This window comes from Raphanus sativus, chromosome 4, assembly GCF_000801105.2.
Source record: "Raphanus sativus cultivar WK10039 chromosome 4, ASM80110v3, whole genome shotgun sequence".
Taxonomy (NCBI): Eukaryota; Viridiplantae; Streptophyta; class Magnoliopsida; order Brassicales; family Brassicaceae; genus Raphanus; species Raphanus sativus.
The window spans coordinates 39885212-39912152 of record NC_079514.1 but is presented as its reverse complement, the minus strand read 5'-3'; the positions used below and the strand labels follow the sequence as shown (position 1 = coordinate 39912152).

Genomic DNA, 26941 nt, shown 5'->3' with positions numbered 1-26941 from the left:
AACACCAACTGAACCAGCAAATATTTTGTTATTTAGCTACAAAATTCATAAATATCTCAAATGACTGGGGGCAGCTGCCCCCTTTCTCCACCAACATAGATCTGCCCATGGTATATAGATAGTTTCTGATATGTTGTTTTTATCTCATGATTCAACTTACTTTTATATATATATGGTACCCCCATGTTACCAGTTTTATATACGCACATAGTTTCTATAAAAACAGCATTAATGGATTGACTTGTAGGCGTGTTGCTCTTTTTGGTTGAAACTTTTTTTCTTGGTAAAAAGGAAACAAAAGGCTTGGTTGAAACTTGACATGTCGTTTTGAAACAAAAGCTGAGTTCAACGAGGGAGAGAGTCAGAAGGCTTGAGTTATTATGCGATAATGCACATGAATTTGGGCTTTTCTTGCTCAAATTGTTTGACAAATTCAATATGTTAGGCCTAGCGTAGATTTTTGACCCATAAAACATTGCATGATATACATTATAATACGAGCATGTTTTTTCAAAAAAAAAAAAAAATAATACGTGCATGTAGAGATATGTTCTTTATTAGTTTTGTACTTTTGTATAACGACTCACGGATATGAAAACCCTAAATATAAAATTTTGAACTTTACATAAAACCTGAAAATTTGTATGAAATTTGAAGTTTTGTATAATGGTTACCCACGGCTACAAAAACCTAAATTGAAGTTTTGTATTTTACATGACCATGTTTTTGTGACCATGTTTTTTCCTTTAAGAATAACAGAATATGCAAGTAAATAATTATGTTGGATCCGAGTCAAGTACGGTTATAAACGAACGCTTGTATCTCTCCCTCCCTAGTGGCCATGTTGGCCAGAAATTATGATTAATCTATTTTCTGTTTACCACTGCTTTAGACTTTCAAAACGTCAGGATCGGCTTGTCCCCAACAACGATGGTTGATGAAGATGCATCATCTCTCACGCAGACGTATAAGTCAAAACCGAGAGATTCCAAATCAAAACCCTTTTCAAATTCGGGACATAACCCCAACTTTTCCGCGGACACCATTTAACATTAATTATCACATGCCTAACAAAATATCAGATCATACGTGTTACCGTACGTACATAATGTCTAATATTATTGTAGCTTATTGTAAAAACTTGAATAGTTGTATAACCAAGAAAAAAGATGCAACAAACTTATAAGAATTTATCTTTGCTGATATTTGTATGACTTACAATCGTTATACATTTTATCTTTTTATCAGCAACCAGTTTTGGCAAAATATGTATACTGACTGATCTTTTTAATGTATTACAGTCTATCGATTGTAGCTATTTCAAATAACTTTACTAAATAACAAATAACAAAAAATGTCTTCCGTCATAATTTTTGAACCATTGTAATAATTTAAAGTCATATGAATTAAGAATTAATATATGCCACTACTATTTCGTTTTATTTATGTTATGCTTGTTATAATTTTTCTATACTAACCACACTTATTTCTATGAATTATTGTTTCATTTCATACATGCCTTCCCTTTTTTACAAGTGAGAATTATAGACTCGTGGTACAGCGTCTACGTGGCAATATGGTAATGAGACCACGATAAAACAGAGGGATAGATATATCCACTAGTTTACAACCACAAAATAGATATCCACTAAATATTTCCACTTATTTAATTGCTGAGTTTCTTGTATTTTCTGCTGCCAGATCCACTTCCATGAAGGAGACATGGGTGGCCTTTGATTGGATTTTGCAATGCAACCTATCACCTAATTCATATTATCACCATAATTATTAGTTATTAATCTAATATTTGTCGATTTATATTCGTAGTGAGCAATGACATACCATCTTAGGTGGATTCCCATTTTGATTAAGTAAACTAATTGATCATTCAAATGCATGACACCCCTTTACATTGATATATATATATATATATATATATATAATACCGTTCTCTAATATTAACTAGACTCAGAAAATTCCAAATACATTTCTAGGTAAAGAAAAACCTTTTTGAAAATTGAGGCTAAAACAAAGTTTTATAATCCAAATAGCCAAGGAAAAACGTTGTATAATCCGAGATTACGAAGATATTTGAATGATTGGTCACCAATGGCCAGCCTTTGGCCCTTTGGTAGACTTAACTCGTAAAACTTTGGATTGGTTTTCAAATGACGTTTTCCTCTGTACGACTACTACTCAGTTTGTTATGGGAAAACAATTCTTGCGTGGTCTAATAGAGCTTTTATTATTTATTTGACTATAGTATTATTGAGCTTGGTGATATAGGTTCTAGTAAAAGTCAGTTAAGCAAAATTTATGATCTTATCTGAGTAAATAAATGCTGGTTATCAAACCATGAATGATTTACGTATATAACTATATAAGAGGTATATTTTCCTTGGAAGCTATGTAAATCAATAAATCAATAAAAAATCAATAAATATACAATTTTGTGACTTTATTTTTACAGTTTTATGACATTATATGGTAAATACTGGTTATCGAAACCATGCATGATAGATCTTTTAATTTTTCAACTAGAGAATTGACACGATATACGTATTATATCCATGGTGGTACGATTTTAAATCTTAACATCCTCTTCGAAAGTCAAAACAAACGATGAGAGATAGAAGACATTTGGCTCATTCCATTTTCTGAAACCCCAAATGATAAAACTTCTTTATTTTATTTGTATTGTCACTTTCTCATTATATCTCCACTAGCTTACAACGTTACGTTAGACCAAATATTTGGGTCATATGGAAAAAAAAGTTGACGGGAGCTTTTTTATAAATCATTTCTATTGCGACAAGAAGTGATCAATTTGGCAACACGTACATCTACACATGCAATTATTTGCCTTGGAGGAGAGTTCCACGCTATCCGCAACGTATAATATCTTTGTGATTAAAGTATTTATGTACATATTAAAATTCGATATGTTTCCAGAGATAAAAGTTTGTCATAAGTGGATTATGGGGTATAGAGGATATGTATTATATATTTCCATAAATAAACCTCAAAATAGGGTGTGCCTGTTTGATTTATTCACAGCACCCAATGATTGGTTTATTGCATGGTTTTGAGAGGATAAAATATCGTTCACATAAAATACTCTTACAGATTTTGATATAAGTGTGCATACAATTACATAGGTACAATACAAAGACGAGAATATTAGAGAGACAAAAATACAAACAAGAGAATATTAGAGAGACAGAATTGAAAGTGACGGAATCATTATCAACATGACTTTGTTTAATCGGTTTGTCTTCGTGCAGCACTCTAGAAGAAATATACGTAAAGATTAAGTCACTATTTGTTTTCCTTGTCAAGATTAAGTCACCATTAATCATATGCTAAATCATGTACTTTTTATACAAATAATGTCAATACATAACACTGATGCACAATATACACGTAGAGAATGGAAACAATTGCTATATGTTAAAAGAGACTGATTAGATCATGTACTTATTATATAAATAATGTCTAAACATAACAATAATGCACAATATACACGTAGAGAACGGAAACAAATGCTATATGTTAAAAAAACTTGCGTGACTGGTCAACTAAACAAATTCGCATATGTCTTTATATATGTAGATACAATTACAGTGCAAGAAGAATCAAAGATGGCCATGTACTCTGTTGTTTTTTTGTGTGTGGTAAACTCATGTACTCTCTGTTTGAAGCTAATAAAGATGTTAATATAAATAATTCCTTCTTATATGTTAATTTAACTAAAGAGGATTTTGATACACAACAGTACGAAACAAGGGTTGAAGTCTTGGTATATCGTGATTCGTGGGTGTTGTCCGGCTCTACGTATTCAGTTGTTTTATAGAGTACGTCTAGCTCAAGAACATGTAAAGTCTTGAGAACTGCTTACAGTCTAAAAATTACTTGAACTGAACACGACCAACTATGAATACGAGAACAGACAATCCTATATAGACAGACCCTATAAATTGTGGATGCGATGCGTTTCTCCAATTATTTACTCTTTTCAGTGAACTCAGTCAATCCATACTTAATTTTGTGCTAATTACTATATATATATTCCAACAATATGGTTCAAATAATGAAATCATTCGGTCTCACCAGAAAAGGTGCTTTCACGATATCTATTAATGGATTTCTCAAGTCAAAATATTCGAATTACATCACTTCAATTATCTTTTTCAACTATAGATAAATAGTTATCTTACAATTAGAAAATCTAGATGCATACAAGTACAACGACATCTACGATTAGTTTCAAAAAGAAAATCTACCATTATTTTTTTACCAAAGGTTTAAAGAGGGATCATTTTGAGTTTGCACCTCGAGCATAGAGATGATAAGATGACGAAAGTGATGCAGATATATACTAGAAATATGTACTATTATCTAGATTTTAATCCGGTTTGCTAAATACGATAACTGATGTTATCATACTTGTATTTTTTAAAAGATTGTTATCATACTTGTAATATATACAGGCTTGTTCAGTTATACAATTCTGTAGTTCTTTATAATGAATTATTGCAGGAAGACTAATGATTCATTCAATGCCATAAAGATAACACTTTTACTTATATAAATAAAGGATAACCATAATTACCACGGAGATAATAATATCATGGTTGATCGAGAAAATGGCTTTAATTAGCTTTCCAGCAAAATATCATCCATTGTTGTTCACTTTTCTCAAGATTTCGTACAAATATAATCATTTGAATTTGAACCATCTTTCTACATAAGTCAATCGACCAAAATGATTTCCTAATGGAAAACAAAAGGATTCGTAATTAAACGTCAAGAACAATGATAAAAATCTACCTAGCTAAATAATCCATTCTTGAAAATTTATTTATTAGTATTATTTTTTCATCACTTTACATTTTTTGCTAATTGTCTGCTGGCATTATAATTAAAGTAAAACAACTAATTATTTATTTTAAAAAACTAATTATTTAAATATTTGAAAGAACTAACTAACAAAGGAACAAAGTTACACATTACACGTCAGAACCTGCTGGTTCCATCTCAGTTTCTAAGTTTTATCTAAAGTTACCACTTGCGAATGTTTCACATTTTACGTCCCGACTTTTCATATATTTACAATTCGGTCCATGGTTACATGACGGAGCAACCGTTCGGGTTCTCATCGCTGAACATTCCAGGAGCCGCGTTCATGTTTGGTTGAGGGTAAGTGATGCAGATAAGTATTTGGAAAATTTCCAAATATCTTATTATTTATTTTGTTAAATATATTGAATTAGATAATTACCTTTTATTTGTATTTTCTATATTTTAATGGTTTTCCTATTTTAGTTAAGATTATGATTTTCTAGATTTAAGGATTTATTATAAATAGGCATTCAAGCCTAAAATTGTATTGAGACTTTGATAATTAATAAACGAGCTTTTGCTTTATACCTTGAAAGAGATTTGATTAAATTCATCTTCTTTGAGTTGCCTTGTTATTGATTCGATTAAATTCATCAATACAGGAAGTTGGTCTCAAGACGCTATCGAAAGAAACTCTTGATTGATCCAAGAACAGGTCTCTGGAACCCTAAAAGTTCTTTGATCGACTGTTCACTCTATCGTCCGCTGCATCAGTTGGTATCAGAGCCTCGTCTCTTTGATTTCTTAATCGAAGACGATTCTGGATGTCATGGTGATTGCGAACATCTATCCTATCCAGGACGAAAGTCCCTTTGTCGAGAGAGAAGAAGGCCATGAGATCAACAAAGAGATTTCAGGTGATCCAATCTACGACGTTTATGAAGATGATGAGATCTACAAAGAGATTTGTGGAGATCCAATCTATGATGTTTATGAAGAATATGATAATTTCGTCCGTGCAAAAATAGGGCGAAATCTCGTCTATTCAGAAGACTTCAAGAATAATCAATTCCGTGCAAAATTCGTACAGGACGAGTTTCGTGCGAATTTCATGCAAAGTCAAAAGATCAGGCTTTGTGCAAATTTCGGATTTGAAGATACATATTTGAAGATTTCAACCACAAAAAACCGATTTAAGATTCGAGGACGAATCTTTTCCAACCCGGAGAGAATGATGCAGATAAGTATTTGGAAAATTTCCAAATATCTTATTATTTATTTTGTTAAATATATTGAATTAGATAATTACCTTTTATTTGTATTTTCTATATTTTAATGGTTTTCCTATTTTAGTTAAGATTATGATTTTCTAGATTTAAGGATTTATTATAAATAGGCATTCAAGCCTAAAATTGTATTGAGACTTTGATAATTAATAAACGAGCTTTTGCTTTATACCTTGAAAGAGATTTGATTAAATTCATCTTCTTTGAGTTGCCTTGTTATTGATTCGATTAAATTCATCAATACAGGAAGTTGGTCTCAAGACGCTATCGAAAGAAACTCTTGATTGATCCAAGAACAGGTCTCTGGAACCCTAAAAGTTCTTTGATCGACTGTTCACTCTATCGTCCGCTGCATCAGTTGGTATCAGAGCCTCGTCTCTTTGATTTCTTAATCGAAGACGATTCTGGATGTCATGGTGATTGCGAACATCTATCCTATCCAGGACGAAAGTCCCTTTGTCGAGAGAGAAGAAGGCCATGAGATCAACAAAGAGATTTCAGGTGATCCAATCTACGACGTTTATGAAGATGATGAGATCTACAAAGAGATTTGTGGAGATCCAATCTATGATGTTTATGAAGAATATGATAATTTCGTCCGTGCAAAAATAGGGCGAAATCTCGTCTATTCAGAAGACTTCAAGAATAATCAATTCCGTGCAAAATTCGTACAGGACGAGTTTCGTGCGAATTTCATGCAAAGTCAAAAGATCAGGCTTTGTGCAAATTTCGGATTTGAAGATACATATTTGAAGATTTCAACCACAAAAAACCGATTTAAGATTCGAGGACGAATCTTTTCCAACCCGGAGAGAATGATGCAGATAAGTATTTGGAAAATTTCCAAATATCTTATTATTTATTTTGTTAAATATATTGAATTAGATAATTACCTTTTATTTGTATTTTCTATATTTTAATGGTTTTCCTATTTTAGTTAAGATTATGATTTTCTAGATTTAAGGATTTATTATAAATAGGCATTCAAGCCTAAAATTGTATTGAGACTTTGATAATTAATAAACGAGCTTTTGCTTTATACCTTGAAAGAGATTTGATTAAATTCATCTTCTTTGAGTTGCCTTGTTATTGATTCGATTAAATTCATCAATACAGGAAGTTGGTCTCAAGACGCTATCGAAAGAAACTCTTGATTGATCCAAGAACAGGTCTCTGGAACCCTAAAAGTTCTTTGATCGACTGTTCACTCTATCGTCCGCTGCATCAGTAAGGCACGTAGCTTTGGCTTGCGTAATTATATCCTGAACCTGGATAACTCTGACCCCCTATTGGATAAGTCTGACCCTCTGTTGAATAAGTATGACCGTACACGTGTCCTTCTTGCCAATACATTGGAACCGTCGGATGCGAGTATCCATAGTAATCCATCTTATTCACCGTAGCCACCGCCGGCGCGCCACCTTCCTTCTTCTCACCGTCTCCGACCTCTTTCTTTTTATCTCCGACGGTTTCAGCTTCTTTTTTCTTCTCTCCGGCGTCTGCACCCTCTTTCTTCTTATCTCCTCCGTCTCCACCTTCTTTCTTCTTCTCTCCGGCTTCACTTCCTTCCTTCTTTGCTTCGGTAACACCACCAGCCGGTTCTTCTTTCTTTGCGGCGGGAGGAGCGGGTTCTGACTTATTTTTATCGGCGGCTCCGTCATCTTTCTTGGCCGGAAGAACAGGCTCGACGTTTCGTTTGAGCTTTTTAGTGAGGAGAGGTACAAGTTCTTTAACATCCATTGTTCCTTTGACTGTTACCATGTCTTTGGCTGCGTCAAATGCCACTGTCTCGACCCCTAGTTCATATTAATAAATATTAACTAATCAGCATAACTAAATAGCTTTTGAGGTTTAACCTTAGGGTAAGAAAAGAAAAAAGAAAATTTCTAACTTGGTTTGTATATTAATCTCTCCTTACCTTTGATTTTCAATATTATTTTCTTGATTTTCTGAATACATCCCTCACAATGTAGTCTGATCTTTAAAGCCACCGAGCTCTGAAAAAATAATTTAAAGCCAAATAAGTTATCCATGCTCCTACTTTGTTAAATAATTAAATCTGTTTTTAGCTGCTTAATTTTTTAGTAGCAACTGTAATAAAAACATTTAAAGTTGCCAGCAAAAGCATAGTTGTATCTTGTCCTTATTCAATTAAGTCTATACCTCTTTGGGAGCGGCCGGAGGAGGAGGAGTAGGAGCCGCCTTATCTACACCGTCGGATTTCTTCTCTCCAGCGGCGGTGGCGGCAGGTAAGCCTACTTTGGACGGTGGTGGTGGTGGTGGGTTGGTGAGTACCACCTTTCTCTTCATTCTTTCCTCCAACTTCTCCCGGAGTTTCACCGGATCAATCTTCCCGACCACCGTGAGCTTGTTCCCACCCATATCCGCCGCCACATCTTTGACTCCCTCTATGTGTTTTACCATTCTCTTGATCTTCTTGGCGCAGCCTTCACAGTGCATATCCACTTTGTAAACAAAGGCGGAGGGAGCCGCGGCAGCAGGGGCTGCAGTTGAATCTCCTCCGCCGCTTTTTGGCTTGTTGTCGGTCGGCTCAGTAGAGACTACGGTGGCTGCCTTATTCTCTTGTTGAACTATGGCACCTTCTTGTTTCTCTCCCATTCTTGGTTGAAGATAAGGATATATAATTTTTATTTTAATATTGTAATACAACGCTGAAGAAATGTTTGAACGAGAAGAAGTAGAAGCAAATGTGTGTATTTATAGAGAAGAGAGGAGGCGGTTTGGGCGTGGAGGTTATTGTTATTATATTTGATACAGAATTTTATTGAATATTATACGGTTTGATGTTGCATGATGATTCATGTGTTACGCATAAATATATATATATGATATACTGTGGTGTATTTGTTAGGGGCTGAGGTCAGCGACAGTGGGCGTTTGACGCCGGCTTGACACAAGTGATGGTACGAGACACGAAGGCACCTGGTTTCTGAATAAACATATTTTTACAGAAACATTTAATTAATTCATCTTGTACTATATTGCTTTTGAAAACAAAAGGATGTCATTTCTCAGCCTTGACTACTTGATGACTAGTCTAGATTAGCCGAATCTTATTCAAGTTTAAGGTAAAAAAGAGCAATGAACTGCTGATGCGATAATGATTTGAGAGATTCGAAATTAACCATATGGCTAGACAAGAAACCACGTTAGTGAAGAGAAATTATTTAACCAAATATAATACAAAACGATACATTAGATCGTTACACAATTCACAAACTAACCTGTAATAACTAAAATAATAGACGTTTGATGCAGCAACTTGAATTTGTTTTCTTTCTTCGTCATTAGCATACCTATAAAAATGGTATGGAAGTATGCACTAACTAATTTGCGTACAAAAAACTGATATGTTTAAAACAATAAATAGAAGTAAAATTGAGCTAACCAAGCGTAAGTTGGCCTAGTGGTCTTGAGAAGCCAAAAGCTTCAATACAGACTCGGATTTGATACGCGCTGGCCACGGAATTAGGCCTCTTGAGGGTACAGACGCAGGCTGGTTCCGGACGCAGGAAGATTAGTCTGTTGATCACAGCAGCCGGATCACCTCTTGACTATTAAAAAAAAGAGTAAAATTGAGTTACAACTCTTTTTTTTTAAAAATAAATGTGAATTTTATGTTTATGACATTTTTCACACGAAAAAAACAAAGGTTGGAGACAATAATTTTCAAACTCTTTCTATGTACTAAAACCTTCAAAAAATATTTCATGAAGCCCACAACTAATTCACCATAATTATGTTTATATAAGAACAAAAGTCGAATTTGTTGAATTAAAATATTTTGAGCCATGATAATACTGTTATATATCTAACCAACAATGTTGGGATATAGGTACTTCAAAGAAAAACCCAATACGATAAATTTGCGGTTCGATTCCTATTGATAACCAAAAGATTAAAAGATACTGGCATTGTAGAAATCTACAGAATAGTCGTTTGGTTTCGGTCGCCGAATATTATGATTAATTCAAAAAAAAAAAGGATAATAATGTCACGTATGATCTCTATGCTTATTGATTGAACCAAACTTTTTGATCACATCATTTTTGAGTATTCTATTTTCTAAAGAAGTTCTAAAGAAAATAAAGAGAAAGATAGTCTGCTATATTATGATAAATGGTACTGGATAAAGTTATTGATTCTTCAAATTGCATTGTCTTGTCTTATTCTACCTGATGCACTACTGAAGCTGATGGATCAACCTCTGCTCTTCTCTTTTATGTTTTCTATTATTTAGACATTTTCAGCAGCCTTTAATTATTTTTTAGATATTTTAATATATTCTCAAACGAACCAAACTATTATGGTTGTTTCAGAACAAACTATTATGGTTTTAGGGATATTTTTTTTGTCAGGTTTTAGGGGTATATATCTCGAAATCCATATTAGTTTCTTTTTTTAGCAACTCCATAATAGTTTCTAAATTCTATAAAAATCAAATAGTTTTATAAAAAAGGTATGGGATATATTATGTGTAAATTCGTTCTCTATCTTTAATATTCAGACTCTGTGGCTGATATTTTGGATACTAAAATTTCGAATGGTAACAACAGTTTAAACGGTGTAAATCAAGTAGATTAAGCAAATCAAGCAAACGGATCAGATGTATCAAGCAGATCATGTGGAAGAAAATCAGATCAAACAGGTTACTACGGTCGTTATAGCTGGACCAATGTTTAAATTTATCCAATCGGATTTTAAATGTTAATTTAATTTTAAATTAAATAACTATATATAAATATAACTATAAAATTATTTTGATACAATTTTATATCATTGTTAGAATCTAAAATGATAAAAATAAAAAATAAACATTTAAATGATATAAAATAAGACAAAAACTAATTTATTTAGACAGATATTAGAAAGATATGATTTTTTTATGATTTTAAAAACTTACAATTTTTAACATGAATTTGAAAAAATGGATTTTAATACCGAACCAGGTCACGATTTTAGCGTCTGATTACAATTTATAATAGAAAAACGAATTTAAAAATATATTATATGTAAATAATAAAAATTACAATAAAATACATAATATATAAATAAAATGCATAAATAACGATAAATATTGCATTAAAGTAATGTTCCTGTACTTTTAAAATCAAATATGAAAATATTAGCAATTAACCAAATATGACTCTTTTCATATATACTATATATATACATATATTTAAGCACAATATCATACATTTACATAACTAAAAACACACACATCATATAAATATTTTAGATAAATGTTAAACTATATAACAAAAAAGAGAGATAACTAGACAATGAGATTTTTTTGTATTATAAAAGTTAAAAGTAAAATAGAATGAAAATGTGCTATTTATACAAGAATATTAGATATATTATTAATTTGTAATAAATAATTTATTGGTGAATGGAGGTTTAAATGCAGTTTTTCTGCAACACCATATGATATTTTCCGTCTACCCCCTTCATAACCCAAGTTCATTTTACTAACAATGCGATCAGATTATGAAAGCCAGTTACAAAAAAAAAAAAAAAAAAACAATGCGATCAGATCTATAAATAAAAGTACAAGAAGAAACAATCGCACATGGTTGTAAGCCTGTAATTTGTCAAGTAGTTCGATTAGATCTATACATTTATATATTTGGTACTGCTACTATAGCGCATAAAATAATTCTAGATGTGTGTGTAACGCGTGGTGCATATATTGGTAAACTACCCTCAAAAAATGTGCATAATTTATTTATATGCAAATTTCAAAGAAAAATGTAGATATTTCCCTTAAGAATGTAATCTCCACGTTCTATTTTAATATGCTATTCGTTTCACCTAACAAATGTCCATACATTACTTTACTGAATTCGTACAGCACTAATATAACATATTTAGTTCATGTTTTCATTTCTAAGTATTATTTGGGAAAACAAAATAAGTTTGATCCTTCGTAGAGCAATCATTGATTTAGATTAAATCATTTTGGATTTGTACCTCACACCTCATGGAATGATGAAGCAGCGAAGTAACTGCCTATCTAATAGAAAAAAACATGGCCTGCGTGATAGAGGCAGAGACATAAGGAACTGCCACATTATTGAGTTCCGTGAGTCAAAAGTTAGTTTTTTTTTGGGGGTCAAATTCAAAAGTTAGTTAATATATTAATTTCAACTGAATCAACAGTTAAAAAGATTGTTTTCCTTCAACTGAATCAATAGTAAAAAGATAAGAAAGTGAAAACTGTCCAAAGAGTTGCGTAATTGCGTTCATTTCCTCCTTTACAGGTCCATTTTGTCAACACCATGTTTTACTGTTGAGTTGATTTTTTTTCATGTGATCCTATAATGACGTAATGTCTGAGGTGGACATATATTATTTTAACATTAGATATAAATTTTGATTAGTAACATTCTTCTCAAGCATCTGAACTTTTCTACTTCATAGCCTTTTTGCATAAAAACCATAAAGTTAACTATTAACAATACATCAGCCGCATGTTGAGTTTGTGTTTGTTCTTTTTGAAATTCGATGCTTGTGGTTTTGAAATTTGGAGTTCAAGGTTTAAAATATATAATGTGATGATATACTTTTCGTAGTTTTAAAGGATATTTATACAGCTAGATACGATTCTAACAATTTTGATTTGGTCACTAATAGATTAGTAGTAATTTATTTTTCTTGCATAATATTTTTTCTGTAGTACAGGAATGTTACAGTTTATTGGGGCTAAGGGCGAGACGTTAAGAAGAAAGAAATTCAACGAGGCTAAGGGTGATAGAGTAGCCTCGCTTCAAGTTTATTTGAGCTAAGGGCTAATGGCTAAGGCCATGTATTAGAGATATGTTGGGCCGGAAGATATGTATCTTAAGGACCAAGTCTGTGAAGCCCGTGAAACCCATGAAGATCCTCAAGACTAAAAGAAAAGACTTGAAGATCAAGTTAATCTCAAAATATTCTTAGCATATTTACATAAGTGTTTAGGAAAGTTAGCATTATCTATTGTTAACATTATGTTAATGTTAGCCATATATATATGCATCATGTATTCTCATATTAATCACAACACAATAATATATTCATTCTATTATACTTTACATGGTATCAGAGCAGACGATTCTCTGGGATCGAAATTAAAAATTCCGCTTTAAAGCTTTGATGGTGTTCATCGGTGGTGTTGACGATGAAGACGGTGAAGATGATCCAGATGACGATGTTGATTCACGTGAAGTTGGTTTTTAAGTCCACGTGATTTGCTACTTCTTAATAATATTATTAGGGTTTGTTTAGTGTGTTACATGGCTTCAAGTCAAAAGGGTTTTTTCTGTTTTTTTTTTTATTCGTTTTGGTTTGATGAGTGCAAGAACTATCAAAATTCTCAATGGGTTCATGGGTTTGTGATTTCACATGGGTTATTTTTGTTAGAGATTTTCTATAGTTTAGAATTTCTCAGAATTTATGTGGTGTTATTTTTCCATAGTTTGGGATTTATGGTTATAGTTTAATCATTACGGGAGAGTTTTAGTTATGCTCATGTTTTTAGGTCTAGTTGTTTAATCCGAGTTATGGACTGTCCGAGATAAGGACTATTGCTTTTTGGAGCTGCAGTTGCGCCCGCGGGATGTATTCCCATTGTCAAGACCAAAGAAGAGTTGAAGTTTTCATCCCCTTTGTCTAAAGTTGAAGTCTATTCCCGGAGAAACCTACTGATTTGTTTTCCTCGACATAGTGTCCACGACATACGTAGTCTGCTTTGTAATTGCAGATTTGCGTGTTGCATCCCACGTTTGTCGTGCGGGGGAGTATTAGAGATATGTTGGGCCGGAAGATATGTATCTTACGGACCAAGTCTGTGAAGCCCGTGAAACCCATGAAGATCCTCAAGACTAAAAGAAAAGACTTGAAGATCAAGTTAATCTCAAAATATTCTTAGCATATTTACATAAGTGTTTAGGAAAGTTAGCATTATCTATTGTTAACATTATGTTAATGTTAGCCATATATATATGCATCATGTATTCTCATATTAATCACAACACAATAATATATTCATTCTATTATACTTTACACCATGTAAGCCCTTTCTATTAATGGACCTCGCTTCAAGTTCTCACTGAAACCGCCAAATTAGGTTAGTTTATACTGAAAGTGACTTTTCTTTAGCTCTTTCTCCTCGTCGGCTCGAAGATACATTTGTATGCGTCTCTTCAAAGCCATGTGACCATGTCCATTGGGTTTTGTTCTTGCAATCTCTTGGGAAGGAATCAAAGTGTTGATATGAAGGCCATAGAGATAATAGTGTTTAATTAAATTCCAGTTGAGCTGATCTTGAATATTTGGCGAAGACAATGAGTCTAAAAGTTCGCAACGATCATACAAACTTTCTATTCTCAAAAAGATGACTGAATTTGAATTTTATCCGTTATTATATCCAAGATTCACTGCACATAATATATACTAAGTTATGTTGAACAAGATTGTAGTACATCCATTCGTGTAGCATGTCTAAGATCATCATGGCCTTCTTTGAATTTCTCAATGAATGAACGACATGTGCCCAAAAGAGCTACGTGCTGCTTCTTATCCTCCACCACTATAACTGCCAAGTTATAGTGGTAAACAAAACTTATGGCATTGAACAACCAAAACAAACTACTCGTCATCATCATCATCACGGCGTCTGTTCCATATGCATTTAAATGTATGTATGGTCGTACGCAACGCATGTGCTCCACAAAGAAACGAAATTGAAAATTGTTTCATAAGAAGTCATATAAACACAAAAGAAAATGTTGTATTTACTTTTCTTTTTGTTCTTTTGCTTTGTGTCTCTCATCATCTCATCTAATGTCCTTTTTGGACCCATCTCCCTTTTTTTCCACTTCATGATTTTGTTCCCCCACGTATGTTCGTGTGTTTATACGTTTACGTTGCTATTCATGATCAACTTTTAAAAAAAAATCCCATGATTTACATGGGGGTTTTAGATAGTGTCCTAGACCTACAACATTCAAGACACATCTAGCCAATTAAAAATCTTAAAAGGTCACATTTCATCATCATTTAACATAACATCCTTTTTCTTTAGAACATATCTCACTATTTTAAAGTTAGGGCTATCCTGAAATCTAGAACAAACCAAATGAATATGTATTAGTCTCTAGTAACGATGACAATCAAGTTTTATGATCTAGATAAAACAATTAATCATACACATGTATTAAAGCAACAATTAAATATAACCTTTTCGTTAGAGCAATGCATCAGCGACATAATTTAGATTAATTAATAATAATACTATACCATCAAATCTGAAACGTTGTTCCAAAAATAAGTAACCTCAAAATTACAACATTAAGAAAAAAAAAAGAAAAGAGCACGTGGAGTTTTGCTCATAACATGTTATGGTGTTTGCTGTCTTTTTTTTTACTCTGTTTCTTTCTTCTTCTATACGACCAAAGTACTAAGCATCATCTTCCTTAACCCTAGAACTCGACCCTGACGTCATACCAATAACCTGACCATGCGTAAACCTCTGCAACTGAATCATCCTCGCGTAGATTCCATCAGGATAATTCTTGAGAAGCTGCGAATGCGACCCTTGCTCCGCAACATTCCCATCATCAATCACAGCTATCGTATGAGCATTCCTGATCGTAGACAACCTATGAGCCACAACGATCGATGTTCTACCAGAACAAGCCTGGTCCAACGCTTCTTGCACCGACCTCTCTGACTCTGCATCAAGAGCGCTTGTAGCCTCATCTAGCAGCATGATCTCTGCCTTCCTCACCAAGGCACGCGCGATAGCAATCCTCTGTTTCTGTCCTCCGGAGAGCTGAACACCTCTCTCTCCGACATACGTCTTGTAACCATCAGGCAATGCGGATATGAACTTGTGCGCGCTGGCTAGCGTAGCTGCTTGTATTATCTCTGCCTCGGTGGCACATTCGTGTCCGTACGCAATGTTTTCGTGAATGGTTGTTCCAAATAGGCACGGCTCTTGAGGGACAATGGCTATGTGTTTCCTTAGGGCTTTGAGATTGTACTTTCTTATGTCTTTCCCGTCGATCATGACACGCCCTGAGGACGGCTCGTAGAATCTTTGTATAAGGGAGATGACTGAGCTTTTGCCGCACCCGCTTGGACCGACGAGAGCTAGAGTCTTGCCGGCTCTTGCACGAAGGGTTAGGTCACGGAAAACTTGTATGTCTGGTCTCGAAGGGTAAGAGAAATCAATGTGTTTCAGCTCAACCTCGCCGCGTAACCGGTCCGGAACCGGGGTGGTATCAGGATCATCCGGTTCGATTTCGGTTTTTCGGTCAAGGAGCTCGAAAACCGACCGCATAGCCTGACCACCTTTGATGAAATCAGGAGCTAAAGTAAGCGTCTCTGCTGCACCGTTAGCTGAGACCATCAGAACCATGAAGACTCTTATGGTTTTGGAGAAGTCAGAGATGCCGTGTTTCACAAGCCACGAGGCGTACCATAGCCCTAGAGCGTAAGATGCGTAAAGACAGAACTGTGCTACACCGTAGCCACTTCCAGCGATCTGTCCTTTCCAGAAGCAGCGTTTCAAAGGTGGCTCGAGGTTTGCTGTGTAGAGACGAACAATCTTTGCCTCTGAGTTGAAAGCAGCGACTGTCCTGACATTAGCTATGGCCTCACCAGCGAGTTGTGTCCCCTTGGCATGCGCCCCTTCTAGGTCTCCAGAGAAGCCAGTCATGAACATTTTCTATACAAAAGACAAAACAAAAGTTTAACATCTCTAAAAAAGAACAATATATCGATAATGGATCGGGTTGCACTGTATCGATCAAACTACTGATAACATGTAACATGTTAAATTAGATAGACTTCCGACGTAAAACTAATCGGTGTTTATTGAACTAATCCATCTCCCTTATATACTAGTTAATATCCTTTCGAACTTAGGACGTCTGAAACTATGTCAAGAGTTGCAAGAACACAAACCTGATTTAACATTTTACCAAAAAAAAAGAACACAAACCTGTAAGACAGTTGCAGCAACAACAACAGGGAAGACAGCGACCAAGACAAGTGCCAGTCTCCATTGCAGAACAAAGCCAGCAGTACAAGCAACAAGCATCAAAGCAGTGTTCTGCACAATGACCGAGATTCTATCTCCTATAGCGGACCTCACGTTGTTAGCATCAAGAGCCAACCTCGCCGAGATTCTTGCGCTCTCGTTCTCCTCTTGATCAAACCAAGCCATCTCGTTCTTAAGCACCGCCGTGAACATCTTCTCACGGACCCTCTTGGTCAGATTCTCACCGACGATGTCCCAGAAAGAATGCTGGAGCGTGTTGAAGATAAGCGCCGTTGAGGATAGACCGATCAAGAGGTAACAGTACTTGCCGATCTGCTTGATCATGTACTCGTGGTTGGGGTTGTAGTAGACGCTTAGGACCGCGCTTAGGACGTATGCGAAAAAGGCGCTGAGCGAGCCGCAGACGACAGAGCCTATAGAGCCGAGGAGAGCGTATTTCCACTCTGGTGAGTTCATTTTAGCTAGCCGCAAGAAGGAGTTGGCTTGGTCCTTGAAGGGTAGCTTCTCGTGACGATAGTTCGGGTAAGAAGAAGCTTCAATGGAGAAGGTAAAGTCGGTAGTTGAGAAGTCTGAGAGTCTACGTGAGTACGGTGATCTTCCATATGAAGAGTTCCGTGTCATTATTGGTGAGCTCACGGAGTTTCTAGCACTCGACTGTCTGAAACATGTAGAATAATAACATTAGTAACCCCACTAGGCCTGTAATTTAATACCTGACCGTACCAAAAATTATATTTTCAGTTCAGATTCGGTTATAAATTTGGTTCAGTTCGGCAAGCTTTTTAAAAAGTTTGAGCTATTGGGTTGGTAGTCAGTTAAATCGGGTTTTAAAAAAATTAACCAAATTTCAAACCAAACTAACCGGATTAACCAAAAACACAAACCGACCTAACAAATATAAACGAAAATAACTGAAATTATCCAAGTTTTTTAAAACAAGTTTAAACTGAAATCTAACCAAAACAATAAATATTTTTTAAATATTGGCAGAATTTTCAAAACCGAAATAACCGAGAACCAAAACAGTAAGATTCTGGACAAACCAAACTAACCAGAAACCAAATTAGTGAAATTACCAAACCGATATAACCAAATCAACCCAAACGGCATGCCTAACCACAAACAAAGAAAGAATCATAAATCAAAGCCAACATACCTTGCGCTACTCTTTCTTGCATTGTTCATGGCGGTCTCGTGAGCTGCCTCTTGCATTTTGATAAGCTTAGAATATACACCATTATCTCCCTTGGCGAAAAGCTCGTCGTGAGTTCCAATCTCAGAGACGCTTCCTTGCTGAAGCACAGCAACGAGGTCGGCTTTGCGTATGGTGGAAAGACGATGAGCAATGATGAGAGTCGTCCTTCCGATCATGAAACGATCCAAGGCTTCTTGCACTAGCTTCTCTGACTCAGAATCCAACGCACTCGTCGCCTCATCTAAAAGAAGTATCGCCGGGTTCTTTAACATGGCTCTTGCGATCGCTATTCTTTGTTTCTGCCCACCTGAAAGCTGTAGTCCTCTCTCCCCTACCTAACATTATGTTACATTACCAAACAAAATGTTAGTAAAAACGAACAATATCGTACTAATCGACGTCCGGGACAGAAAGTAGTAAAAACGGACAAAATGTTAGTAAAAACGGACAATATCGTACTAATAAAGTAGTCGGCCATCTAGTTTATGACGGACATCTAGTTCTAGTAGAGTGTTTGGGCCAACACATACAGACCTGTGTGTCGAAGCCATCAGGTAGTTTAATGATAAAGGAATGAGCGTTTGCGACGCGAGCAGCCTCCTCTATCTCGACTTGATCCGCGTCGGGACGGCCCAAGAGTATGTTCTCTCTGATAGAAGTGGCGAACAGTGCTGGTTCTTGGCTCACAAGCCCTATCTGTTGCCTTAACCATTTAAGTTTCAGCGTCTTCAGGTCATGTCCATCTAGTAAAACTTGTCCTGCAAGGAAGATCAAAACGTGTTAACTTCAAACACAAGCAAAAGTGTTGGACGTTCTGTTTTTTTTCTTTTTCACCTGAAGTCGGGTCGTAAAACCTCTCGATAAGCGAAACGACCGTGCTTTTGCCCGAACCGCTGCTTCCAACCAACGCTATGGTCTTCCCCGCAGGGACAGAGAGTGTGAAGTCGTTAAGGATCTTAACATCAGGTCTCGACGGGTACGAAAAGTCAACGTTTCTAAGCTCGACGAGGCCCGTGACAGAGTCTAGCTCCACACCGGACTCGCTGTTACGCTCTATGGTAGGCCTATGATCAATGATTCTAAAGATCTTCGCAGCAGCGACTTTAGCTTTCGCAAATGCAGCCATGCTCGGTACTGATTGCCCCAATGCCCTTTGAAACAAGAACTCAATAAACAAACCGAACTTCGAAACAAATGATGAATGAACAAACAGAGAGAAGACTGTGCTTACAAGCCACCGATCATGACGGCGAACATGGTGGATATAGCGAGACCACCGTTGGTCAAACGATGACGGACTAGGTAGCCACCGTACCAAAGCAAGAGAGCGTAGCAACAGAAGACGACGAAGTAAGTAGCACCGAGTCCCATTCCTTTAGCTAAACCTGTTTTGTAACCAAGTCTCTGAGCTGTTTTCAATGCTGATGAATAAGCTTGAGAGGCTCTCGTCTCTCCGACAAACGCCATAACTACCCTGATTTGCACCACTGTCTGCCATTTATATCCAAAATCGAATCAGACAAAAGATAACACAGTGTGTAAGAAATGATTTTTTTTTTATTTACCTGTTCGACGATGTTACCAGCTTGAGAAAGAGACTCTTGACTCTTGTTAGAGAGCTTAGAGAGAGTTGTGGTGTGGATTCCTCCGATCACAGCTATCAACGGAACCACCGCGAGTGTCACTAACGCTAGTTGCCACACTGCCGTGAAACCCACGATGAATCCGGACACAAAAGTCGCCATGTAATGGATGAAGTTCCCTAACTGAGATCAAATAACAGATCAGAAGAGTAACAAAAACAGAGTAAAAACAGATTAAAAACAGAGTAAAGAAACAGAGTAATAGACTAAACTCTGTTTTTTGCTTTACCTTCTCGCTAATGGCGTCTTGGACCATAACAGCGTCGGTGTTAATGGCGGAGACAACATCGGAAGTTCGAACCTCAGTGTCGAAGAACTGAATGTCTTGGTTTAAAGCTGCTTCTAAATACTTTATCCTCATCTTCGTCGTCTGTCTCTCTCCCGTCCACATCCAACACGATATCTCTGTAACAAAAAAAAACAGAGGATTAAAAAAAAAACATAAATCAAGAAACATAAAAGCTTAGTTCTTTCACCTGCCCAGGAGGAAGCCCAGATTGCAGCACCAACGACGAGGAAGTAAAGAGCATACTGTAGTAGAAGAAGAAAGCAAAGTTTTCAGAGATTGAAGAAACAGAGGAGATTTTTAAAAGCTTGTACCTTGAGGACTTCTTGCATCATCTTGTCGACGTTGTTAGCGTTAGAGCCGAAGGAGTTAACGAGATCGGCGAAGAATCTGAGGAACAGAGGTAAAGAGCAGCCGTGGACGAAAGCGCCAACGGAGCCAATTCCCATCAGGGCGTAATCTAATCCGTCTGCGAATCTGAATAGCTCTTTGAATGCAACTCCACGAATCTCTGCTTTTTTGGGCTCCGGAGGAGGAGCACCGCCGTGGTTTTCCATTTCCGGTGGTTGTTCCCGGAGCTCTGTTTCTGGGTTTCTCGAGTTGTTGGCGTTGGAGGAAGGTTCAGGGTGAGGCTCAAGTTCTTGCATTTCGGACCAACGCCATTGTTCCTGCACTGACTTTATTTCTTCTTCTGTCTGAACAGATTCTTGGGACATTTTGAGTAGATGTTTTCTTACTTTACTTTATAGAGAACCTCAAAAACCACACCAACTCTGAGAAAAGAATTAAAAAAAACAAAAATATTTTTATTTTGTTAAAATATAAGAATATATTAAAACTCCATAGCTTCTTCTTCAGAAGACTTAATTTTATAGTAATCCCACTTCCGTTTTCTTATTTACTACCCCTTTTACCGTTTAATATTTTTTCGAAAGTACTATCTGACTGGTCAGTCAATACGTGTATTCTTTCTTACCTTGTAGTGTTTTAATACTATTTGATTGGTCAATAAGTAGGGATGGCAATCAAGGACCTGGACCGCGGGCTTGGCTAAAGACTTGCTGCGGGGCGGGATTGGGCCTATATTTGATAAACCCGCAAAATTGCGGGCCTCGCGGGACGGGCTCAAAGCGGGACGGGTTCAAAGCGGGATGGGCTCAAAGCGGGACGGGCCGAAAGCGGGATGGGTTAAACCGCGGGATTTTGAAGCTTTCTGAGAGAGAGAGAGAGAGAGAATTAGAAATTATGGAGCTCCGTTGATGGTGGTTTCAGGGTCGATGATGCTTCCGATCTCCCAAATATCTCTGATCTGCACTGGTGGAGCTTCTTCAAGCCATCATAAATGATAATAAAAACATTTGTTTTGTATAAGCTTAATGTATTGATCTTGTAAGATTATGCTCGATCATGTGTAAGCTCAAACTCAATTATTGTCTATGTTTGTTTGTGCATGTAGAAACAAGCAATGTAATATTCAATGTCCCGCGGGACGGCCCGCGAAGACCTACATATTTTGCGGTACGGGCTTGGGCAGCTAGTTTGAGGACTGCATCCCGCGCGGGACAGGCCCGCCGTGTACCGCCAGAAACCGAACCCGCAGCGGTTCGGGACGGGATGGGATGGGAGAGCCCAATTGCCATCTCTATCAATAAGTTTGCGTATCGATGCTCTTTTCACGGTTTGAGTTTCTTAAAATACGTTATACATATGCATAAAACTATATGATTGGTCAGTCAGTTTGTGTATTTATGATCTGTTAGACCAATTTTGTAAAGTAAATGTTTTAGATTCCATAATTAGGTTCTCGTGTAGTGATTTTCAACCCACGCATGATGTTTTTATTTCTTTTTTCACATTTGTTTCCATGTTCTTGGATCCATTTACTTAGTGGGTTTTTTTTTTTATTTTGTCGCAAAAGGAAAATTTAATTGGGTCTTAGCAAATTGTCTTTTTGGAATTTTTGTTGCGTAGAAAACATGGAAAGTGACAGATGATGGAAGAGAGATGGAGAGTGATGGAATCCGACATAGTGCACTGTTCTGAATATGGGAAAGTTTTGATTAACTCCAGTTTCCGCTCATAATTTTTAAAGAAATTTTTACAGTTAGATGCAATGAAGAAAACTATAAACTGAAATTCTGAAAGAAAATATTAATTTTTTTTTATAGTGACCAAATATGGTAGGTGCAATTATTATCGATCATGCTTGTTGGTTTAGATCTTGAAAATATTGATGTGCGAGGTAGTAGTCATAATCCATATCACCAACTAATATTAAACTACCAGATGAAATATTTCCCTACAAAAGATGTGATTATTTAGTACTGTCACTGTGAATGTTATTCACGAATATATTTCTTATACATTCAAAAAGTTTTTTTATTAAACAGCTAACATGTAACAAAGCTGTGAATGGATTTTTACAATACCTACATCAGTTTTTGTTAGATTAGTTCATGCATCGACAAGGGGACAACACTGATACAAATCTGTAAGTTATTTTAAAATTTTATGGTGTTCTTTTGTTCTAATTAGTAGATAAATGCTATAATGCATACATTAATGTGACAACGATAATCTTAGAGCTATGAAACTAATTTCATAAGAATATTTTCTTAAAAATTGAAATATATTTCATTATTTTAAACCGGTCCTTTCTTAACGATAATCTTAGAGCTATGAAACTAATTTCATAAGAATATTTTCTTAGAATTGAAATATATCTCATTATTTTAAACCGGTCCTTTCTTTAGGATGATAAGCAAGTTTTTGTGGTTGAGTTTTATTGGACATTGAATTATGATAGGGTACACAATTCACAATTGCATGCTACCGAATATTATTTTGTTCGAAAAAAGATTGGGAGTGCGTAAGAAAATGTATATGTTGACACATCCTCCATTCCTTTATCCTTTTTTTCCTTTAATAACGGCCTTCGATTATATAATATTCGTTATAATCTCATTGCTAATTCACAACTATTAGCATTAAACAAATTAGATAATGGTGGAATGCCAAGGAATACTATGTTCGAACCCACCCATTACATTTCTATAAAAAGATAATGGGGTTCACATTAACAGACACCTGGTAATAAGAATTAGAAGAAGAAAAAAAAACAGAGTCAGAGTAAGACACTGTGTGGTGACGAAAAAACAAATTATGTAATGAAAGCCATATTTTATGGCAAAGAAGTTCAGCTGCTTTAATCACGCCTCTACAGGATCCTACTTTTAAATGTCTTCCCATTTTTCTTTAAGCACATAAAAGCTTTTGACACTAGAAAGTTTGAGATCAACAGTTTTCACTGTCGAGATCAATTATTTTAACTAATAATAGAGGGCATATATTATCTATTTGATTAATTAGAACGGCTAACAATGTGACATCTTTAATTTTAATGGCATAAATGTTTTAATGCGTGTGTATATTAGTGTATACCTAAGTAAACTTATATACAGACTATATTTTTTTGGATGTCAAAAGAAAAGATTATAGTTTTTTGGATGTCAAAAAAAGATCATAGATTTTTTGAATAAACACAAGGCCAAATCCCATGGATATCACAGAAGTGTGACAAAAGTAGTATATAAAAATTCATAAAATATTATTAACTAAAAACTAAATCACTTCAAATATTTATTTTGTGCACCGTTTAGGAGACTCTTTGAATAATATAGTTCAGATACTTTAAATAAGCAAAGAAAAAAAAACTCAATTGTCAGTGTTTGTTTTCTTTTTTACCGGTGCTTTAAGTTTGTAAATGTTTTTGATAAAATTTTACATTTTAAAAGGTGATAGCATGATTTAAACTATTTTAAGAATATACTAGGTGTTTTCCTGCACCATGTGCAGTAAAAGAATTTTAAAATATTTTTTAAAAGATAAATATAAATTATATTTATTTTTTATTAATATTATAAATTTTCTTTTTTTCTTATCAATATTTTAATATAAATTTGATTTACCTGAACATTAAAATTAAGATAAAACCAATTTTGTTTATTTTAAATTATTTTTTAGAATGTGCATGTATATACTTAAAATTATAATCTTAGGTAGATTTTTCTATCTATTTATTTTAATTAAATATATTAAATAAATATGTAAAATTTCAGAATTGTCAAAAATTAAAATTAAACAATATTTATAAAATCTGTAAATATATATAGAAACTAATGATTTTAAGATTTAATTTGATTTTATGATTTAATTTTATAATTTTATAAAAATATGTATATATTTTGAAATATTTTTAATTTAAATGATATTTCAAAATTTGAAATATCATAATGAATATTATATTAATGATGATTTATGCGTTATTGCCATATTTTTAAAAAGTTCAAAAATATAGATCGATAATAAATATAATATATGAGTTATTACCATATTTTAATTTTTTTATCAAAAATATAAATTAACATTAAATATAATTGTCCATGTCATATTAATCTATAAGACATGTCATCAATTTTAGTAGCTATGTCACAATTATTAATCTAGGTGTTTTCATGCACCATGTGTAGTGATGAATTTTTTAAAAGTTAAATTTTATATTTTTAAAATGTGATTTATTAATATTATATATTTTATTATTTTGACTAATAATTAATATAAATATCATTAATTAAGCATAAAATTAAGAGAATTTTTTTTTTAAATTATATTTAAGAATATATATGTATATATATTAAAGTTAAAATCTTAGATAAAAAAAATTATTTATTTCATTTGGTTAAATTATTAAATCAACTTGTACAAAATTACTAAAAATCATATAAAATTGTATAGTTATCAAAATTTAAAACTAAATAATATTTATATAATTTGTAGATATCTAAAAGAAACTAATGATATTACGATTTATTTTTTTATTAATTCAGAAATTTAGAAAATTTTAGATAATAAAAATTTTATTATTATAAAAGTAAAATTATATAATATTCGAAATTCAAAATATCATATTTGAGTATATTTATTTCAGTGATGATTTATGAGTTATTACCATATTCTACAAAGTTTACCAAAAATATAAATCAATATTAAATGTAATATATGAGTTATTGCCATATTCTAAAAAGATTTCCAAAAATATATATTAGCATTAAATGTAATTGTCCATGTCATATTTAACCATATGACATGTCATCAATCTTAATAGCCACGTCACAATTTTTTTTGTGAAAACGATTGTATAGAAGACATGTGGCAAATCACTTCTCAAATATAGACTAGGGGATTGGTAAAAGGTTTAGTACCTTCTGTCGAACCCTATTTTATCATTTGCACTGTCACACAAAATATACATTTACAGTTTAAAAGCTTATTTTTGGCAAAAAAAGGTCTTCAGTTTATACGTCTTTACGTAATTCGAAAATCAAAAGGAAACATGTTGCCATTAAACTTCAAATCCTATACAGTAACAATGAAGGTGGACTTAGACCATTATTATTGGGAAGCTCTTAAGGCAGCCCTTAAAGGTGAAGGGGAGAGGACCGAGGAGAAAAAGCAGGGAAAAGCCCTTAAATAAGGACTACCCTTAAAGCTGTCCTTAAACTTTCATGACCAAAAAAAAAAAAAAATTAAAGCTAAGGGCTTTTGTATAGTGCCCTCCAATAATGATGCGGCTAACAATGTGACATCTTTAATTTTAATGGCATAAATGTTTTAATGCATGTGTATATTAGTGTATACCTAAGTAAACTTATATACAGACTATATTTTTTTGGATGTCAAAAGAAAAGATTATAGTTTTTTGGATGTCAAAAAAAGATCATAGATTTTTTGAATAAACACAAGGTCAAATCCCATGGATATCACAGAAGTGTGACAAAAGTAGTATATAAAAATTCATAAAATATTATTAACTAAAAACTAAATCACTTCAAATATTTATTTTGTGCACCGTTTAGGAGACTCTTTGAATAATTAGTTCAGACACTTTAAATAAGCAAAGAAAAAAAACTCAATTGTCAGTGTTTGTTTTTCTTTTTTACCGGTGCTTTAAGTTTGTAAATGTTTTTGATAAAATTTTACATTTTAAAAGGTGATAGCATGATTTAAACTATTTTAAGAATATATTGGTAAAAGGTTTAGTACCTTTTATCATTTGCACTGTCACACAAAATATACATTTACAGTTTAAAAGCTTATTTTTGGCAAAAAAAAGGTCTTCAATTTATACGTCTTTACGTAATTCGAAAATCAAAAGGAAACATGTTGCCATTAAACTTCAAATCCTATACAGTAACAATGAAGGTGGACTTTAACAGCCCCCCCCCCTCGTTTTCCTCACTCTGACATGTTTCATGGTCTTTTCTTTCATAACCTGTTAAATTATACTCTGAATTCCAGCTAGCTAGTCCTTTCATCGAATCTGTTTTTAACTAAAAGTCGCGTCGGTGATTACTCATTAGTTGAAAGTTAAAACAAAACCTACCATACTGTTCTCCTACATAATGATTTTATAAAAAAATCTTTACTGAACCTAAATTACCTAATTAATCGTATATGCACAAATAACCGGTGTGGATTTGTTTGTATTAGTGAAAGTACTCTGTTTAAAAAACTTACTACAGTCCCATTTGTGTTTCTTTTCCTTAACCGTGAGTGGAGACA

General features: G+C 34.3%; 2 protein-coding genes across 3 annotated transcripts; both read right to left on the bottom strand.

Annotated features, from left to right (window-relative positions):
- Positions 1–4921: 4921 nt before the first annotated feature.
- On the bottom strand, positions 4922–8919 carry LOC108849482 (heavy metal-associated isoprenylated plant protein 5). 2 transcript variants are annotated; one of them, XM_057009759.1, is made up of 4 exons: positions 8292–8919; positions 8047–8125; positions 7355–7924; positions 4922–5198 (listed from the first exon to the last, which is right to left on the bottom strand). In XM_057009759.1, the coding sequence occupies exons 1-4, from the start codon at positions 8745–8747 to the stop codon at positions 5128–5130; spliced, it is 1176 nt and encodes a 391-aa protein (XP_056865739.1). In that variant the 5' UTR covers positions 8748–8919; the 3' UTR covers positions 4922–5127. The 2 variants fall into 2 exon arrangements, with proteins under 2 accessions (XP_056865739.1, XP_018478537.1); XM_018623035.2 differs by having other exon boundaries at positions 4922–7924; positions 8292–8917.
- Positions 8920–15388: 6469 nt separating this feature from the next.
- On the bottom strand, positions 15389–21104 carry LOC108854524 (ABC transporter B family member 1). Its single transcript, XM_018628114.2, has 10 exons — positions 20635–21104; positions 20511–20565; positions 20264–20439; positions 19957–20157; positions 19623–19882; positions 19226–19542; positions 18926–19149; positions 18353–18726; positions 17137–17854; positions 15389–16860 (listed from the first exon to the last, which is right to left on the bottom strand). The coding sequence occupies exons 1-10, from the start codon at positions 21034–21036 to the stop codon at positions 15589–15591; spliced, it is 3999 nt and encodes a 1332-aa protein (XP_018483616.1). The 5' UTR covers positions 21037–21104; the 3' UTR covers positions 15389–15588.
- Between the last annotated feature and the right edge of the window lie 5837 nt (positions 21105–26941).